This window comes from Simochromis diagramma, unplaced genomic scaffold (assembly GCF_900408965.1).
Source record: "Simochromis diagramma unplaced genomic scaffold, fSimDia1.1 OVJJ01000365.1, whole genome shotgun sequence".
In the NCBI taxonomy this organism is placed as follows: Eukaryota; Metazoa; Chordata; class Actinopteri; order Cichliformes; family Cichlidae; genus Simochromis; species Simochromis diagramma.
The window spans coordinates 550,292-570,994 of NW_024387230.1; the positions used below are offsets into that span (position 1 = coordinate 550,292).

The following is a 20,703-nucleotide window of genomic DNA, read 5'->3' on the forward strand; positions in this document are numbered from 1 at the left end:
TCTGAAGGTGCGTTGTAGGGAAAGGTAAAGATCTTTAGGTGACCCTGGTATTACAGACACAGCAGAAATACATTTAAACTTAATACAACAACATGGTTATTCATGTACAGTGGGGCAAAAAAGTATTTAGTCAGCCACCGATTGTGCAAGTTCCCCCACCTAAAATGATGACAGAGGTCAGTAATTTGCACAAGAGGTACACTTCAACTGTGAGAGACAGAATGTGAAAAAAAAAAATCCATGAATCCACATGGTAGGATTTGTAAAGAATTTATTCGTAAATCAGGGTGGAAAATAAATTATTTGGTCACCTCAAACAAGGAAAATCTCTGGCTCTCACAGACCTGTAACGTCTTCTGTAAGAAGCTTTCTGTACCCCACTCATTACCTGTATGAATGGCACCTGTTTGAACTCATCATCTGTATAAAAGACACCTGTCCACAGCCTCAAACAGTCAGACTCCAAACGCCGCCATGGCCAAGACCAAAGAGCTTTCGAAGGACACCAGGAAAAGTATTGTAGACCTGCACCAGACTGGGAAGAGTGAATCTACAATAGGCAAGCAGCTTGGTGTGAAAAAATCAACTGTGGGAGCAATCATCAGAAAATGGAAGACATACAAGACCACTGATAATCTCCCACGATCTGGGGCTCCACGCAAGATCTCATCCCGTGGGGTCAAAATGATGATGAGAACGGTGAGCAAAGATCCCAGAACCACACGGGGGGGACCTGGTGAATGACCAGCAGAGAGCTGGGACCAAAGTAACAAAGGTCACCATCAGTAACACACTACAACGGCAGGGATCAAATCCCGCAGTGCCAGACGTGTTCCGCTGCTGAAGCCAGTGCATGTCCAGGCCCGTCTGAAGTTTGCCAGAGAGCACATGGATGATACAGCAGAGGATTGGGAGAATGTCATGTGATCAGATGAAACCAAGTAGAACTTTTTGGTATAAACTCAACTCGTCGTGTTTGGAGGAAGAAGAATACTGAGTTGCATCCCAAGAACACCATACCTACTGTGAAGCATGGGGATGGAAACATCATGCTATGGGGCTGTTTTTCTGCCAAGGGACAGGATGACTGATCCGTGTTAAGGACAGAATGAATGGGGCCATGTATCGTGAGATTTTGAGCCAAAACCTCCTTCCATCAGTGAGAACTTTGAAGATGAAACGAGGCTGGGTCTTCCAACATGACAATGATCCAAAACACAACCACCCGGGCAACAAAGGAGTGGCTCCGTAAGAAGCATTTGAAAGTCCTGGAGTGGCCTAGCCAGTCTCCCGACCTCAACCCCATAGAAAATCTGTGGCGGGAGTTGAAAGTCCGTGTTGCTCGGCGACAGCCCCAAAACATCACTGCTCTCGAGAAGATCTGCATGGAGGAATGGGCCAAAATACCAGCTACTGTGTGTGCAAACCTGGTAAAGACCTATAGTAAACGTTTGACCTCTGTTATTGCCAACAAAGGTTATGTTACAAAGTATTGAGTTGTATTTTTGTTATTGACCAAATACTTATTTTCCACCCTGATTTACGAATAAATTCTTTACAAATCCTACCATGTGGATTCATGGATTTTCTTTCACATTCTGTCTCTCACAGTTGAAGTGTACCTCGGGTTCAAATTACTGACCTCTGTCATCATTTTAGGTGGGGGAACTTGCACAATCGGTGGCTGACTAAATACTTTTTTGCCCCACTGTATTTTTCAGTTGGAGGAAAATGTAGACTTAGGGTCCAATCACTCTGTTCTAAGAATGAATCGTTGCAGAAAGACCTGCAGACCCTGAAGACAGAGCTCGAGGACAGCAAATCAGAGGTTGTCTTTTATTTCCTTTACCTCTGTACATTCAGTTTGATATCAAGTTATATCTCAATGCACTGAATATTTTTATATGACCCCCATCAACCTCCTTCTAAAGGAGGACTAGAATGAACAACATTTAGCTATTCTCTAGTGCTAAGATTGTTGCCAGTGCTATAGAGTTAACATTGAATGCTTGTTCACCAACCACCTGGCTTTCAGAGAGCTTTCTTCACTTCAGTTAAACCGTCAACTCAACTGTAAAGTGATTTCTCATTTGAAATAATGTTTCCCTTTGCCCAAGTTAAAAGACAAAGCAGATGAAGTCATGAAGCTCCGTGCTTGAGAAAAAAGAGGAGCACAGAAAATGAAAAGGAACTGCAAACCATGAAGCTGAAGATTGAGGACAAGAATAAAGAGGTACATGATTTGAGGTTACTTAGAATCATTCAAAGTGAGTACACTTACTCCAGGACATACACAGCCAGTGTTGGGAGTAACGGAATACATGTACCCGCCGTATTTAAAATACAAAATATGAGTAACTGTATTCCGTTACAGTTACCGTTTAAAAAGGTGGTTATTCAGAATACAGTTACTTTGTTGAAATAAATGGATTACACTGCGGTACTTTCCTGTTTCATTTTGTCGCGGGTCAGGACTTTTTGAGTTTTGTTTGACAGCTACGTTCTGTCTTTCCAGGCGGCAGCGTTACGGTTGCCATGGTTACAGGGCGACACTCTCTCTCTCTGCGACTGTGTGTTTCCTGGGTGAGAGAGCGCCTTTTCGTTGTTGTTGTGCTAAGCTAACAGGCAGAATGCTACAAGCATAGCTCGAAAGAATGTAGCATCATGGGCAGTGTAGTCCGTGTTGCAGGGAGAATGGACTGCCATGCACGTTTTGGGTCTGATAATGCGAGGAGGGAGAAAAAGGGGAGTGGAAAAGTAGAGCTGTCATCAAGCAAAAACGGGAGCTGGAAGCATGTAAATATAATAATAACCACTTCAGCCAAGAAGAGTGCCTGACGAGCCCAGTTGTAAGTAAGCTATTAAGACTCGACTGTACACCGTGTTCGTGTTTTCCTCCGAAAACAATAAGTTCCGTTGGAGCAGTCTTTCAACGCCTCTCTCTGTCTCTCGCAAGAAAAGTTGACCCACACAAACAAAGTAAAGCTATTTTCGGCTACGAGCCGACAGGGACCCCGCCGTATTAGTCAGAGGTCCCTTTACTACAGTTCGGAGTCGCGGACCTTCAGTAATAGTAATAAATCACACAGCAATAGTACATTCACGTTGTTGTAAAAAGCATGATAATATATTAAGTAATCCAAAGCATTCAGAATACGTTACTGTCATTGAGTAAAGTAACGGAATACGTTACAGAATACATTTTGGGGGCATGTATTCTGTATTCTGTAATGGAATACATTTTAAAAGTAACCTTCCCAACACTGTACACAGCAGATAGTGGTTAAAACATTTATTTCAAAACCTGAAACCACCACAGCATAAATCTTTTCTCCTTACTCAGCTGAATGAGGAAGTATCAACACTAAAACGTCTACTTAATAAAGAGGAGCAGAAGAGGAGGGATATTAAGATGGACGTGCAATCCCTGAAAACAAAGGTGGAGACCAACGATAAAGAGGTAACTTCATTTTCATTTTTCTTTTTATTATTACATTAACCTTTTACCTTATATCTTTTATTTTATACATTCAGGTTTGAATTTTACTTCAAATACCAACATTTTTGAAGATGTTATATTTTAGTTGCAGTTTCTCTCTATTCAATGTCCTTTTTGAAGATAATTACTGATGTTTAAAATAATTACATAAACTAAAATAATCAGGTTAAATATTTAATATTTGATTTGTTTAGTTAAATGTGTTCAATGTTTCTCTTTCCCCTGAGTTAAAAGAAAAAGAGGCTGAACTCTTGGAGCTCCGTGCTGAGAAAAATAGAAGAGAACAAGATGAGAAGGAGCTGCAGACCAAAAATAGGAAGCTTGAAGCCGAGAAGAAACAGGTTCATATTTTGTTCCTTAGACTTAATGTCTGTTATTCGAATGCACAATAAAAAGTTGACATGCATTTTCTTCTGTAGTTATGTTGTATGCAAATGTATCTCTACCATTTTCCCTCTCCTCACAGCTGAATGATGAACTAGCTGAAGTTCGAAATCAGCTCAGGGAACAGCAGCAGAAGAAGAAGGATGCTGAGATAACTGTAGAGACACTGAAGAAAGAGCTGGAAACCAACAGTACAAAGGTTATTTACTTCAGTTTTTTCAGTTTTAAGTATTATTTCATTAGCCCATTACACCATATATTCTGTTATATTGATTCTGTGTTAACTCATGCTTTATTAATCTGTTATAATTTCTCTCTGTAACCAATGATCTCTGTTCGCCACATATTTTGTTTTTAAAATTAATGTTGATATTTTTAATGTGTGACATTGTCCTTTATTGTTATTATTGTTTTGATGGCCACTGCAATTTTGTCTAAAATCTGAACGCAATAACAGCTTTATTTCCATCATTTTGGTTGGTAAATATTTTCCCTATCATAGCTGAACTGAACAAATAGATAACCTACGCAGTACCTAACAGAAGCTTTTCTCTTTTATTAAGAATAACTCTGTTTTCCTTTTCTCCAAGGTCAACGATCTAGAGGCTGAACTCTTGGAGCTCCGTGCTGAAAAAATAGAAGAGAACAAGATGTGAAGGAGCTGCAGAACATAAATATGAAGCTCGAAGCCGACAAGAAGAGGTTCATATTTTGTTCCTTAGACTTAATGTCTAATATTCGAATGCACAATAAAAAGTTGACATGCATTTCTTCTGTAATTATGTTGTATGCAAATGTATCTCTACCATTTTCCCTCTCCTCCCAGCTGAATGATGAACTAGCTGAAGTTCAACATCAGCTCAGGGAACAGCAGCAGAAGAAGAAGGATGCTGAGATAACTGTAGAGACACTGAAGAAAGGGCTGGAAACCAACAGTATAAAGGTTATTTACTTCAGTTTTTTCAGTTTTAAGTATTATTTCATTAAGCCCATTACACCATATATTCTGTATATTGATTCTGTGTTAAACTCATGCTTTAATTAATCTGTTATAATTTCTCTCTGTAACCAATGATCTCTGTTCGCCACATATTTTGTTTTTAAAATTAATGTTGATATTTTTAATGTTGACATTGTCCTTTATTGTTATATTTTTTGATGGCCACTGCAATTTTGTCTAAAAATCTGAACACAATAACAGCTTTATTCCATCATTTTGGTTGGTAAATATTTTCCCTATCATAGTTGAACTGAACAAATAGATAACCTACGCAGTACCGTAACAGAAGCTTTTCTCTTTTATTAATTATAACTCTGTTTTCCTTTTCTCGAAGGTCAACGATCTAGAGGCTGAACTCTTGGAGGTCCGTGCTGAAAAAAATAGAAGAGAACAAGATGTGAAGGAGCTGCAGACCATAAATATGAAGCTCGAAGCCGACAAGAAAGAGGTTCATATTTTGTTCCTTAGACTTAATGTCTAATATTCTATACATAAATAAAAAGTTGACATGCGTTTTTTTCTCATCACAGTATGTAATCATGTTGTATGCAAATGTACCATTTTACCTTCCCCTCCCAGTTAAATGAAGAAGTAGCTAAATTAAAGCAGATGCGTGGGAAATAGAAGCAGATGTCCTGATATCCTTCCTGAATGAAGGAGCTTGAGACCAAAGACATAAAGGTTTGTATCTTTCATTAGATGCATTCACCAAGGTCTTCATTACTGATTTTTCACTGAAAGACAAATGTATTCAAATAACAAAAATTCAAATTGGGAGTTCATCAAACTATCTTTAATGTGATTTTAGTTATTCTCTGTTTAAGTGCATGGAAATATATTGGTTTTATATTTGTACATTTTTTTTAATTTTGTTTCTCTTTTTTTCAGCCTCTCAGTCATTTGTACACATAGTAGGTCCCACCACCCACTTACGTATGTTCAATTCATAATTATTAACTACTTTTATATTTTTACATCATTTTTTTATATTATACTACTTAGACATAGACAGTAGGGTTGTGGGTCAGAATGGCCTTTTAATCATGCCAGCTTGCATACTATAAAAAGTGCCTGCGTGTAGCTGTTAGGATGCCTGGGTCGTTGACCCAGGGTTTTTGAGTTTATTATTTATTATTTCTAGTCTTTGGTTTCTTTGAGTTCTGTCTTATGGTTTATGTCTCTGTCTTCTCTAGTTGCTCTGTCTCCCCTGTCAGCTGTATCCCCTTGTCTAGTTCGCGTCTCTGTGTGTCCTTAGTTGCTATATCCCCGTGTCTAGTCAGTGTCTGTGTCTGCCCTGGTCCCACGTCTCTGTTCCCTCTGTCGTAGTGCCTGCGTGTGAGTCTGTGTCTTTTGTTCAGTCTGTGTTATGTTTCCTGTTTTACTTTGAAAGTCCATGTCTGATGTTAATGTGTCTGGTTTTGCTTCCCCTTGTCTCGTTAGGCCTGATTTGCCCCAGTTATGTTTCCCTCCTGTTACCCATTCCCTGATTGCTCCCTCTGTGTATTTGAGCCCTGTGTTTCTTTGTGTCTGTGTCGTGATCTACCGTTTACCTAGCTGTGTGTTCTGTCAGTCCTCCGGTTTACGTTTATTTTGATTTTTTCCAGTTATGTTATATTTGAGTTTTACATTAAAGCTGTTTTGAGTTCACGATTGTCTCCGGAGTCTGCACCTTGGGTCCTATTCCTGTCTGCACACAGCCACTCATAACAGTAGCAGGAGATCTAGCTAATTTTTTATTTCCTTCTAATTTTTTTGTTTGTTCTATTTTGTTTTAGTTATTTGTCTGTCATAGTAAATACCATTATCATACACGTATTGAGAGTGATCTAAAAGTTATATAGTTATACTCAGAGTTTATTCATTTATTTTGAATTGATAGTGTCATGAAACCATCCTAGAATTGACCATGAGAACAATAAAATTACCTGTTTATCTCTGTATTGTTTTATTGTACAGCCCAGTATTACACTGCAGTTTTTCATCTTTGAATCTTACAGTCAAGTTAAATGTTATACATCTTGTAATCGTATGCATCATAACATGGATTTATAACAAATTATGTTCTGGGTGTGAAAAGTGAAGCCAATTAAGCAAAGTTTGTTCAACTTATATTAATTATAATGACCAGCAGGGGGAGACTACTGTGCAAATAAATGTACTCAGCTGTAACTTATGTAGTCATTCATTACAGATTAACCTCTCTTCTTATATTTCCTTCTCTCTCAAGTTTGAAGATAAAATAACGGAAGTCCAGCAGCAGGAAACAGATGAACAGCAGAGAGAGGAAGCTGAGCAACAAGGGGAGGTCCTAAAACAGGAGTTGGAAATGGGATTTACTTAACATGTGTATATTTGTAAAATAGATGCATTATTAATTTAGGAATTAACAACAACACATTTTTCTTTTGAACATTCATAATAAGCAAAAGGTTTTTTTGTTAAAAAGAAGAAAAATATAGTTAAAAAGTATAGTTTATACATGCAGCTGAAAACCATTCACTCCGGAGCTGTTCATCCACACACCAGCAGCAGGGTCCCTGCACAGTTGAATTAATATAACACCGTGCATTGTTTGCACAAAAACAAACACATACGATAAATGTTAGTAACAAAATAGATAAATAAAATTTTTACAAAAGACTTTTTGTCATTGTCCTCCAGTCCTCTTGTGCTCACTCACTGTGGATGTGCATCTGTATGTACATAGTGCTACATGACAGTATGTACAGATGTTTTTTTTTCTCCAGACCTAGATGGACAATTTACTTTCTACTCATTCTTGGTAAGGGAGATTTATTTATGTACGTTTTTTTTTTTTTTTTTTGTATCGATCTACCTGTTTTGCCAAAATAAATGTTTTGCTTATTATTGAACATGAGGTCAAAGTAGTCAGAAAATCAGCTCAGATTTGAAAAAAATAAAATAAAACACAAAACAAAACCCAACAACAACCCACAATACCTCATGAACTGACAATCCTATTTTATTGGTAGCTTTCCCTTCACTCCACAGCCATGCTGAGGCCTTCTACTAAAAGTAGCATAGCCTGTTATGTATAGGTCAGACATGAGTGAGAGAGATAAATAAAGCCATACTGGCTTGGATGTCACCTCAGGTCCCTGTCAGGTGTTGGGGAACCAGGACACAATGTTGAGAAGTGGACTACTGGACTAAGAAAGTATAGACAGGGACAAGGGATTAGAACAGGCCTAATGATCCCACTACTGGCCAAAATAAAGGCAGTGTGTAGAGAATTTTTATAACTATTGGCAGCAGGCTGTCCATAAGTGAGGGCTTGAAGACTGCCAAGCAAAGACTCTCAGAGATTTGGGAGTCTTTGCACATTTGGGAGTCTTAGCTTGAGAGTCAAGGCTGGAGAGATGGAAGGCAGGAGAATGAACCAGCTGTACTCTGAGTTGCAGGGGAACAGGATTCCTGATCCAACCCCACCAAGGCTGGAGATGGAGGGATACTGAAAAGGGATATGAGAGAAGGACAGAACACATAACAACAATTTTTATTGGCTAGTGGATCACTGAACATCAAACTGATAGACAGTGATAAACACAGAGACCTGAACTGATTCATGCCTATTGGCTAAAGAAGCTGACTGCACTCCAAGAGCATCTGGCAGCACAAATGAACCTATTAGCCTATAAATGAACCGCTATTAGACCAGGCCAGACAGTCCTGATCTCCAAGAATACCCAGAAGAGACCACTGCCATCCAACTACCAGCCAATAACCTGATTCAGTATCACATGGAAGCTTCTGTCAGCCATCATATCAGTTAAGATGAACAAGCATACTGCATGGTTCAATACACGAGTGGAGCACAGAAAGGAAGTGGCAGGGGTAAAACAACAGAGCAGTTAGCTGAGACTGCAAGACCAGACCTACAAACCCACACACATGGATCCTGGGATGTTTAGAAATGTATGGACAACATTTTAATTTTTTTATCTTGCAGATTTTTAAATCAGAATTTCAAATGCACTGTGGTGCCAAGCACATATTGTTTGCCAAGAACAACTCGGTAAAATCTCTATAGGATCGTTTTATTCACGTGAATCTCTTAAGTATTATTATTATTCTTTTCTACTTCTTATTTCAGTTACCACATTATGTGACAATGTCTAAGGCAGGAAAGGCTGGAGGAAGAAAGGGGCACATTTAATCAACATCATTTCAATGATGCTGAAATTATCATTGTTTGGCAAGTTTCCGTGTTAGCACGAACAATGATCTGATCCAACAGATCTGTATTGTTGTGTAATGGTACATGTAATGCAAGACTCTTCAATTCTGCTTTTTAAAGTTTTATCTGCTTTTTAGTTCACACACTTTATTTGTCTTTGTGATGAATGACATCTACATCTACAAATACATTTATCTTTGTATCACACATTACTCCTTGCATACAGGTGAAGAAGGGCACTAATGCTCTTCTGCTTTGAAATTTCTATGACTTGGAACATTGCATTTAGTTAATAGAACTGTTTCCTTGTACGGTGTTTAGAAGACAGAGGGATTAGATGGATTTTAGCAGTTTTACCCAGTTTTAGCTACCTGCACACAATAGTAAGTGTTCAGTGGACATTTAGGCAGATTTATGTATACATTTTAGCTTATGTGGTGGAATTCTCTATTAATACTGTCTGCGACATGGTCAGCTGTGGTCAAGCTATTTAATTACTGCATAAAGGAAAGCAAACAGACATGAAACATCACACTCATACAGCCAGGAGAGCTCTGAAATCAGAGTTGTGCTCCCACTCCTTTAAGCACTCCAAGGAGAAAGGCAGGAAGTCACAAACTGATCATACCACATATCACAAGGCTCGCTATGAAACCTAATGGAACAATGGGCATGCTGTTTTGTGCCCTTGGCGTTATCAGCAAATGCAAAGGGAGTTGCCTTCTCCATCAACTGAGGCTGAAATAAGTTCATCTAGCTTTAGAAACTATTTCACTGTTACAGTGCCACAACAAAGCATATGTATAAGCACTTAAACTCTTTAAATGAGAATTATAGAAATTTTCCATTACGCGTCACTATATTATTTTTATATAAATGTTTATTTTAGTAAATTGTGCTAACAATGTTAATAAGATGTCAGTAGTAATATACCTATACTTTTTTTGCCCCCACCCCTCACCCCCCACTTCCCCTTCCCCCCTCACCACTTCCCCTTTCCCTAATATACCTACACTTTTTTTGCTCCCCCCACACCCCCACTTCCCCTTTCACCCTGCGTGTGTGTGTGTGTGTACGCGTGCATGTCCCCCTGTAGTAGCCACTTTTGCACGTGCATGCAAGTTCAGGGGTCATATGAGTTCACGTGTGTTTAATAGCGTTTTATTTAATGAAACCATTATGTGTTTTAATTAAACTCTTTTTAAAGGATTGTATAGGTCTCAGAGCTCTGTTATTTAGACATAGATGATTTAATTTAACTAGTTTAGGGGTATTTTAACTAGTTAGGATCATTTTGCTTTTTCTTTAGTGCTCTGAATCACACAGAGGCTAATAGTTTATTAGTTTATTAATACATATACAATAAATGTGATTCTGATTCTGAAATAAAACCTTTGTTAAGTTCAGTCCTGCCTGCGTGTCTGCAACTCTACCGGTCACACAGAGTGCTGCCTGACAGGGACCTCAATTAACCTAAAAAGTTAAATGTCAGAGTGAGCAATAACATTTGTGAAATTATGTCTCAACTTCAATTTTAAATGATATCCACAAAGCTCCAACTTCCTCAAAATGTCACCAGTGCTGTTGCTTAACGGTTTATATGATAATTAGTTTATCCACAAGTCACAGACGTTGGCATGCTTTTCTTGGTTATCTCTAGTTTGCATGGTAAAATGAATAAGGGAAAAAAGTGTAAGAAGAAAAACTACCAGAATATGTCATACGTTTAGTAAATCTTTGGAGAAATGTTTTGAGATGTTTCTGTCATGATATATTTTTTCTTCACGTGTTTTCAGTTTTTGTGTAGTTGTCATGTTTTTGTTTTGATATAATTTGCTCAAGATTAACTTTTAGTCCTCATAATTTGACATTGTGTGCTCAGCGCACCTGAGTTTCCTATCTTAGCTTCTAGTCATCGTTCTAGTTGTGTAATATTTGTTATCATCTTTTTTTCAGTGCTATCTTTTGTTATTTATTTTTTTTATTTTCTTTGTATTATCGGGTATATTCTTATCTGCTCTGGTCCCCAGTTTCTGTCTTCGCTCTTTCCTTGAAATCTGCCATGTCTCCAGTTTGTTTCTTTGTTGTAATCTTTCTCTTAGTATCATTAATTTCTTGTTTTAGTTCTGTGTGTGTTCTTCCTTTATTTGGCGTCCAGTTTTAGTTCCTCCATAGGCATTTTGTTAGTTATCCCCATCTGTGTTCTCCCCTCTTGCCTTCTCCCTCCTTATATATTGTCTCAGGCCTGGCCTTTCTCCATCTTGCTGTGTATATATATATTTTTTTTATTTTTTGTTCCTTGTAGTTTCCAAGTTTCCTCATTCCTTAGTTTGTAGGTTCTACTTCGCCTAAGGCTTTGATTATGAAATTCATATACTTTAGTTCAGCAATAAAACAGTGCATTTTTCATTTTTCATATTTTTTATTCTTCTTAGAGACTTGCAACACAGATGCAGACACAAGTTCTGCAAGGGTTCTGAAAAATACTTCAAAAAAACAGTCATACTTTTCTAGTTGGCTCACTCTTCTGTAATGGTGTTCAATATGAATCACTGCTATTATACAGTAGCTAGCTTCTTCAGATTTAACTTTTTTGCAGTCAAGAAAGTCTATATCATTGAGTCTGTCTCCATAATTCTGTCCCTGAGTAATTAATTAAAAAAATGTCTGCAAATTGTGACAGTACAATCTGACCACGATATGGACCCAGCACACTCCGAGTGTCAGGGTCCTGTAGCGAGAGACGAGAGGGCAGCGAGCACGGGGTGCTCATCACGGAGAAGAGGAGACAGGAGCACTAACACTGGGAAGAGGACACGTCACGGGAGTCGGGAGAGCACGGGATTTATTGTCAAGTTTTTCCATCACTGTAAATAAACGCACTGTTTATACACAGAGCACCGCGCCTGGGTCCACTTTCCCTATTTCCCCACGGTCTGCCAGCCAGACCGTGACACCGAGATGTACGAGCATCGGGAGGAGGCCTTCACCCAGCTGGAGGAAGAGCTCCACTGGAAGCCGTGGTGCGTCCCTGACTATGAGCACATCTTCCGTGGAATTCAGCTGGCTTTTGGACGTCCCCGGAGCTGCTGAAAACCCTCACTGTACTGTCACTGACTGGGACAGAAAATGGACAGAATAATAAGGGCTGTTTGTGAAGTGATTTTTGATTGCAGAGTTGTTTCTCCCATTTTTGATTTGAAATAAATGCAGTACTGTTATCACTTACTATGTTTGACCATCTCCAACAGCAGAATGATTTTTTTTCTCCGTGAGCGTAAGTGTTTAAAAACATCCAAATCAATTACAAAATGGTAAAAATTACAAATAGTTCTATGGTCACAAAAGCACCTGAAAATAAATCCATGTTCAAAACCACAACACTTTTGTGTGCATGAAACAGTGCCATGGTCTATGGAAGGATATTAGTGAAATTCAACTTAAAACCAGTCTATTTGTCCTAGAAGAAAACTGGAATGAGTTAGCAGGGGAGTCATGCGTTCAACTGATTTTTGAATCATTGGGCAGAACTCATCCACTTTGACTGCAACAGTATATTTTCAGAATCAGAATCAGAATACTTTATTGTTCCCTAGGGGAAAATATTTTTCGTTACAGTGCTCCATTATAAACAAACATTAACAAAGACAGAAAATACACTAACTAAGAATAGCACAATATATACAGGCATATATATACATAAAAGTCACTCATTAATAAATAGCTGAAAAAGAACATGTGCAAGAAGGGTGTAGCTGTTGCAGTAAACAGTGGATGCGTTGTACAGGGAGATGGCCACAGGCAGGAAAGATTTCCTGTGTCGTTCAGTGGTGCTTTTCGGTAATTTCAGTCTCTCACTGAACGTGCTCCTGTGACTGACCAGCATGTCATGGAGTGGGTGGGAGGTGTTATCCAACATTGGCTTTATCTTGGACAACATCCGCCTCTCCGACACCACCTTGAGGGAGTCCAGCTCCATTCCCACAACATTACTGGCCTTACAGATCAGTTTATCAAGTCTGTTGGCATCTGCGACCCTCAGCCTGCTCCCCCAGCATGCAACAGCATAGAGGATCGCACTGGCCACAACAGACTCATAGAAAATCCTGAGCATTTTCTGGCAGATGTTGAAGGACCTCAGTCGCCTCAAAAAATAGAGACGACTCTGGCCCTTCCTGTAAAGTGCTGTGGGTGTTTTTAGCCCAGTCCAGTTTATTGTCAATGTTGTACTCCAAGGTAATTATAGTCCTCCACAATGTCAACACTGACCCCCTGGATTGACACAGGGGTCAAATGTTTCCTGGTCTTCCTGAAGTCCACGATCAATGACAACAGGTTTGACAATGACAATTTGACAATGGCACGATGATGTGGGAACAACTGCCTAAGTCACCAACAAGTTGAAGATGAATGAATAGCAGTGATGGGAATAACGGGGTTAAAAGTAATGCTGTTACTTTCAGTAACTAGTAATGTAACTTTTTACTTTTCTATCACTACCATGCTGTTACCATTACTAAAAAGAACATGCGGTGCGGGCGCATAATTATTTTTCAAAACACAAGACAGTTGAAGCTGTCCTTTCAGCCTACCGGGAGCTGGGGGGTTGAAATATTTACACAAGTGCTGCAGGTTGGCTTGAGGAAGGATAAAGTAGTCATGGAAAAGCAATCACATGACACATTTAAGATGACATAGCAATAAGATGCTATGCTAAATAGAGATGGGTATTGCTAAAGATTTTCACGATTCTGATTCCATTATCGATTCTGTTTAACGATTCGATCTTTATCGATTCGTTTATCGATTCTGTATCGATTCTTATGTTTAAAAAAGGAGAACACTGAGGTCGATTAGCTTAGAACTTTGGTACTTGAACAAAACAGAAATTTAGGAGTAACATGGCCTTACAAACCCAAACAGTGAGATCTTAAGAGATCACAAGCCTAAAAATTGTAAATGTAAAATAATAAAAATAAATATTCTTCTGTAGCAATATAAGTATATAAGTATTACATAAATTATTCTGTAGCAATTACACAAGAATATCCAGTAATGTCCCGCCTACAATTAAACACATTCACTTACTGAAAATCGGGGGCACCTGCTGTGGCAAATGGTAAAACTGGGTTTTTACAAGTTGTTTTACTTTGTTGTTTTCAAACGTGTGCATAGGTTTTTAAAATGTACAATTTATATTTGCATTTCAGTTACTAAGATGATTTGTTAAACAACGTGCAGTTGCTATGGCAAAAAAAACAACTTTTTTTTCCAGCATGAGGTTGTGCTGAAAAGAATGATGCCAAACAAGGCAGATAAATAGCTTTTTAAAGGTGAAATGCAGAGATAAATCAAAAGTAGTCAATTTTTTTTTTTTGTAATGCAATAGTTTACTTTGCCTAAGGAGTTTGAAAAGAAAAGCATCTGGACTGCTTAAGTTGCGTGAAGACGTTTTCACTTTCATCCAAGAGCGTTTTCAGTACTAGGGTCAAATGGTGACTGAGAACCTTCAATGACAGTTACTTTTCCTAATAATTATTTACTTTTATCATTTATAACTCAGTTACCAACTCATATTACTTTTTTGAAGAAGTAAGTAGTAACTATAACTAACTCATTTTTCAAAGTAACTTTTCAAACACTAACCAATAGTGAGGAATAGTTGCTGAATAGGCCACATCCTGCCACATATTGCCACATCTTGTTTAAAAAATTAAAATCAACAGCTATCAGAAAGTTCCATGTAAATGTAGAATGACGAAGCACTCTTTGTAATTTTCATTTTCCTAAGGTAAGGTGGTGCAACCCACACCAGACAAAGAAGTAAAATCATAAAGGAGAAAGGACAAATAAGCCAAAATGTGACACGGTTGACAAAAAGATACACTTTCCTATAACAATGCTAAGCCTATAACTCATCACATTTCCTTGGCACTAGCAGGTTTTCAAAGGTACACCCATAGTCATCCCAGCACATTTCAGCTGGAAGTTCAAAAACAGAGAAAGTCACTGAAAAAAAAACATGCTTGGGTTTTCTTTGGTCTGAGCTATGGGCACAGATCCTGGATGTTTTTCCTGAGATCTATCACTACTGCCTACCACCATGCTGTGTGGTTATCCATCATCAGTTCCCATCTATATCTGGAACAACCCCAGTCAATCTAGACCCTAGACAAGTGTCATTTCCTGGTTTTGCAACTATGTAAATTAAAGAGAATCCTGTATATAAACACTGATCCAACTCTATTCGCACATCTACTCTGGAAGACTGAAGCTACTGGCTGATACTGAAAAGAGTGAAGACGCTCTACAAAAGGTCTGCTGCAAACTCTCAAATTATCATCTATCACTTATTTTATGAACTGTCAGTCATTTTGGGTCTTTGTTTTTACACAGAGGTACCATGAAGCTGTTGACTGTGTCTGCACTGCTTTGTGTGATGATGCTTTGTGCAGTGTTGCTGGTGAGTATTGCAGCACAATAGTATTATATAAAGAAATCATTGCATTATAAAGAGAAAACATGACAAAAATATAATTAATGTAGTTAAATATGAAATACAACTGTATATAATGGAGAAGAGAGGAGGCGGGATTGTTACACAGAAACTTGGATTGAGAACGAGCATCCAAAAAGAGAAAAAAAAGATACAAGCAACTCTATTATTTTTCTGACGCAAGAAGTGTGTTTAATATTTTTTGCTTGTACTCAGAAGAAACAGCATAGTATTAAAAGAGCAACGGCACATTTTGTAAAAAAAAAAAAAAATAGTTGTTCTAAATTAGGAACCATAATCTCGGTTTTATTGTTTTTCTGAATTATTACAACGAATTATTTTCCTCCAGCACAGAGGTGCAGGGGTTGTCCGCATGGTTGGTCTCGGATCCATCGTCGCTGCTTTCTCTATGTTCCAAGAGCCATGAATTGGGCTACAGCTGAGGTAAACTTCTCTTACTTTGTCTCCAACACTTTAAGTGCTATTAAAATACCATGTTAGTCAGTTGTGACTTTGAAAAACTCTGCTCTGTCTGGTCACTCTTCATTAAGAACAAAATATCAGAGCTCTAGCAGATGGAGACTGATTGAGCTAATCTAACAGATTTCCCATCCCATAGCTCAGTAAGACCTCACTCAAAAAGCCTTAGGGACTGGTTGGTAACTCCTAGCAAACAAAGGTTCCCTGAGTGGTTTGTTTGGAGTTTGCCAGCAGTCCCTTAGCGAAACTGGTCCCAAAGAGCTATGTGGTGGTGGACTGATAATGTCCTTGCTGCTTTGTTTCGTAGCAGGAGGGGCGGTCCTGGCCATTTGGTGCCCTGGGCAAACATTCCCTCTGCCCCCCATGCCCCCCCCCCCCCCCCCCCCCCGACACACACACACACACACACACACACACACAAAACATACGAAGGATTAACATATGTTATTGTGAAAACTGTTGTCGGAACCATACTGAATTTAACCAGATAAATATTGTATATAGTAATAATAATAATAATGGATTGGATTTATATAGTGCTTTTCAAGGTCCTCAAAGCGCTTTACAATTCCACTATTCATTCACTTTCACATTCACACACTGGTGGAGGGAAGCTACAGTTGTAGCCACAGCTACAATAGTGAAAGAGAGAGAGTATGCAAATGGATAACAAACAGCCAATATATTTCATCATACATTGAAAATAGCAGGCAAATCAACAATGCGGCTCTTCCAATTAATGGCTAATTACAGTTTTTGCCCGTTGCTTGAACACATTTTGCAAAACGTCGCTCATTGTGCCAAAACTCTAAACACAAGTAAACACGACACAACACTGGGAAATATACCATACACATCTGTGCCAAAATGAAACTCCACTCCCAAAACCTAAACTCTGCTGTCAAAACCTAACATTCCTCTGTCAAAATGTAACTCTGTTGACAAAATGACACATACTTGCATCATATGCAAACACTTACAGATCAGGGGGAACACATTAGTCTACTTTACATAAAACACTGCAGTCCTTGAATTCCATTGTGTATTCAGAAGGCACATTTACAGGAGACACATTTCCAAACAACCAAAAACGCAAATAGACCTACTCAATAGTGTACATTGCAGTACCATGAATTCAGATGAAGCAAAAAAAAAAAAAAAACCACAACACAATAATACTGCAATAGAAAAAACACTATACTGTAAACACAAAAAACCATGACAAGTGTGCATAAGTGGGCTCATGGATCCCGCCGTCTGTTGGGGTCTGGCCACAGGACCTCATCAACATCGCAAGCTATGTCCTCTCCCGCTAGGCACCGGGGAAAATACCCTCTTGCATGCCGAAACCATCCATGGATCGCTGTCACCTGAATGTCGCCGCAGGCCTGTTCCATTGCCTGCAGAAGAGGCATGCGGGCATGTGGTTGGCGGTCATATACTCGCCATCTCCAAGCCGAAAAAAATTCCTCAATAGGGTTTAAAAATGGTGAGTAAGGGGGCAAGTATACCACTTCAAATTGATTGTGGTCGGTGAACCAGGCCTGGACCAGAGCAGCCCGATGGAAACTGACATTATCCCATATCACCACAAACCTGGGCTGATCTGGTCTGTTCTGTACAACTATGTTATGGAGAGCATCTAGAAATGTGAGTATGTGTTGGCTATTGTATGGACCTAGCATTGCATGTTGGTGCAGAAGTCCTCGAAGGCATATGGCGGCACATAATGTGATGTTTCCCCCGCGCTGCCCTGGGACGTGCACAATTGCCCTTTGGCCAATTACATTACGACCCCGTCGTCTTGTTTTGCTCAGGTCGAATCCAGCTTCATCAATGAAAATGTATTCATGAGGCTGTGCAGCTCCATCCATGGCCATGATCCTCTGAAAAAAAAGGGGAACATGTCACTGTACTACAGTGCTACACATACAGCACCCTCACCCCATCACACAGGTACCTGTGTAGCTCTCAGAATAGATCCATGTGGTACTGATATGGTACATATTCAGCTGCTACTGGACTTCACCAATACTCTATTGTAAATGTAAGGGACAGTTACACGTACCCGTACATATTCAGCTCGAAGTCCTTTGACCCTGTCACTGTTCCTCTCGAATGGGACTCTGTAGAGCTGCTTCATGGTGATGCTGTGTTTACCCAAGATGCGTCTGATGGTGGTGATGCTCACATGGTCTATGTTGCTGAACACTCGCCTGTCTGCAAGTATTTTCCGTCGTAGCTGGTGGAGATGGATGGCATTGTCTGCCCTCACTAGGTCCACAACGGCAAGTTCCTGCTGTTGTGTGAACAGGCGTTGCCGTCCACCCCCAGGAGGTCTCCGGGTCATTCTGGAGGAATACAACCACATATTGTCATCGGTTTGCTTATTTTTCTTACAGTACTTTACTGTATGTACTGTGTCATCCACTGTACAACACTGTACTTCAATATAAGGAATCAGCCACTTTGGCTGCAAAAGGAGCATTAGCACCCCGTACACTTGATATGGTAATGTGATATACTGTAGAACAGTGCTATGGAACCATCTGAGTAGAGCAGAAGGTATGGAGGTGACGACATACCTGTTTTCTAGTCGGAATGTTCGTATTATAGATGCCACTGTGAAGCGGCTTAGATGTGGGTGGACTCTCTGCCCAGCTTCCCTCATAGTCAGGCCATGGTTGATGACATGGTCCACCAAAGTTGCTCTTATTTCATCAGAAATATGGGTCCGTGCATGGCCTCTTCGGCCTCCTCCTCCTCTTCCTCCTCCTCCTCTACCTCTTCCTCTACCTCTTCCTCTTCCTCTTCCTCTTGCTCTCCCTCCATCCATGCTTGCGAAGTTCTTGGAATGGCTATGCTGAGGGCTTTTTGTAGTTGGCTAATTGGTGTTCGGTTTTGCAAGTAAGTGCCTTCAGGTGTGTATTTGCGTGGTTGCAATTACCCCATGTGTTTTGTATTTTGGATACATGTGTTTTCCGAATGGCACCCTGACATTTCATTTTGTGAGCGAAGTGTCTTATGTATGAAATAGAGTGTAGTATGCAGGACCATGTGTGTTGCATAAAGGGGTAGGTGTGTTGCATAAAGGAGTAGGAGTGTTGCATAATTGGTACTGGGGTGCAAAGCAGCGCTTTTGTTTAAGGTATGGGTACATGTGTTTGAGGTATGGTAACAAAAGCTTCACGTTGTGTTACTTTAGTCTGAGCATGGGTTTATAGTGTTCAAGCAACGGGCAAAAACTGTAATATTGTGCTGAACACAGTCCAAAACATTCAATAAGCCACATCAGTGTCTACTGTCTGTCTAACAAAGGTAAACAGAAGTTTTCAGTATCTCTACTAACTAATGTTATCTTGTTTCAGGATACATAATACCTGCCGTTATCCAAAGACGCATCTGTTTACCTGTATCTTTTGCTCATTTCTCCACTTTTCTCTTCTTTTTCTAAACTGAGGACCTGATGGCTTTGTGCTTTTCTTGTGCACCTTCCATCAGTAATTTTGCACTCCAGTATCAACACCCAAACCCACAACATGACAAACTTTGGACAAACTACCCGAAATGTTTTTATTTTGTTTTTAAATTTGTTTAATTTTGCGAGTTGGTTATTAGGTGGTTATCCCCCACCGCCCCACCCCTCTCCTCCCTGCGTGGCAAGCAGCAGGCAAAACCTTGTAAACGGAGGGTGCCCTTACTTCTCGCAAATGAGCAATTGAAAACGGATCGGTGTCCATGCAATCCCCAAAATGCGCTGGCATGTCGGGGCAGCGTGGATGCAAGGAACTTTTTTTTTTGCCGATGCAGTGATGGGGCCCTCAGAAACTTCACAGACAGGTTGTCACGCCCACTATGATGCTGCCCTGGGCAACTGCCCATGTCGCCCATATCAAGAACCACCACTGGCTAACAGACTGTGACAAACACCTGTATTTTGCATAGAAGATGCCAACGTGTCTGCAAACACTTACTAATTATTTGCTGAGCAGTCATGAAAATGTGGTTTGCATTGCACTTTTCTGAGTTTTACTATTGCCCGGTCATATATGTACAAACAAATACTGACTGTTTTTAAAACAGGGCCTGAATATTTTTTTATTCACCAAAAATGTCAGATTTTCTACCCAATCAATTATCACATTTAAGTATTAAATTAAGTAAAGCAAAGCTATTTGGTTATTTTATATTATTTTTTTTTTATGATCATGAAAAACTTTAAATCATTTGTCTTCATCTATTGCGTAGCCAAGATTTTCACTGTTGTCAGGATGAGCAAAACTTATCTCTTTAAGATGACTTTTTAAAGTCCAATTCTATATTTCTCACTTAGACTAGACTAAAGCAAATAAAGCTATGGACCAGACAGATGGGGAAGACAAGAACCAGGAAACTCAGAAGGAAGTGGAGAAGCAAGCGAACACAAATGAGGTGAAGATGAATGAGATGGAAACAAACGAAGCAAAGACAATAAATATGGTCAAGATTATTGAGGTGAAGAATGAGATGAAGATGAATGATGTAAAGACAGATGAAATTGAGGCCAACAAGGTCCAGACGAATGAGATAAATATGAAGGACGGCAAGATCAATGAGGTGAATGTGAAAGATATTTCTTTATCGCCCCTTGAAGACACTGATTGAGT

General features: G+C 39.4%; 2 protein-coding genes and 1 long non-coding RNA gene across 3 annotated transcripts in view; 2 read left to right on the forward strand and 1 right to left on the reverse strand.

The window, feature by feature from the left end:
* The window catches only part of LOC120746869 (myosin heavy chain, clone 203-like), a 94,144-nt gene that overhangs the window by 68,494 nt on the left and 4,947 nt on the right, over window positions 1–20,703 (forward strand). Inside the window, exons 12-15 of the mRNA XM_040052372.1 lie at window positions 3,344–3,460; window positions 3,727–3,840; window positions 3,966–4,082; window positions 5,218–5,331. Coding sequence (XP_039908306.1) covers window positions 3,344–3,460; window positions 3,727–3,840; window positions 3,966–4,082; window positions 5,218–5,331 — 462 coding nt within the window. The remainder of the gene's footprint in view (window positions 1–3,343; window positions 3,461–3,726; window positions 3,841–3,965; window positions 4,083–5,217; window positions 5,332–20,703) is intronic.
* Window positions 15,269–16,021, forward strand: LOC120746852. The gene is made up of 3 exons (XR_005698945.1): window positions 15,269–15,397; window positions 15,478–15,544; window positions 15,927–16,021. It is a non-coding gene; the product is annotated as an uncharacterized LOC120746852 (long non-coding RNA).
* On the reverse strand, window positions 16,795–18,895 carry LOC120746832. Its single transcript, XM_040052333.1, has 2 exons — window positions 18,126–18,895; window positions 16,795–17,943 (listed from the first exon to the last, which is right to left on the reverse strand). Exons 1-2 carry the CDS (start codon window positions 18,891–18,893, stop codon window positions 17,299–17,301), a joined length of 1,413 nt encoding a protein of 470 aa, XP_039908267.1. The 5' UTR covers window positions 18,894–18,895; the 3' UTR covers window positions 16,795–17,298.

Excerpts from the sequence above, each read along its gene's own strand:
- LOC120746832 (XM_040052333.1), bottom strand. The coding sequence starts at position 18,893 with ATGGATGGAGGGAGAGCAAGAGGAAGAGGAAGAGGAAGAGGTAGAGGA. Across the intron at positions 17,944-18,125 it reads TTCGAGCTGAATATGTACGG|AGGATCATGGCCATGGATGG; the intron begins GTACGTGTAACT and ends CTTTTTTTTCAG.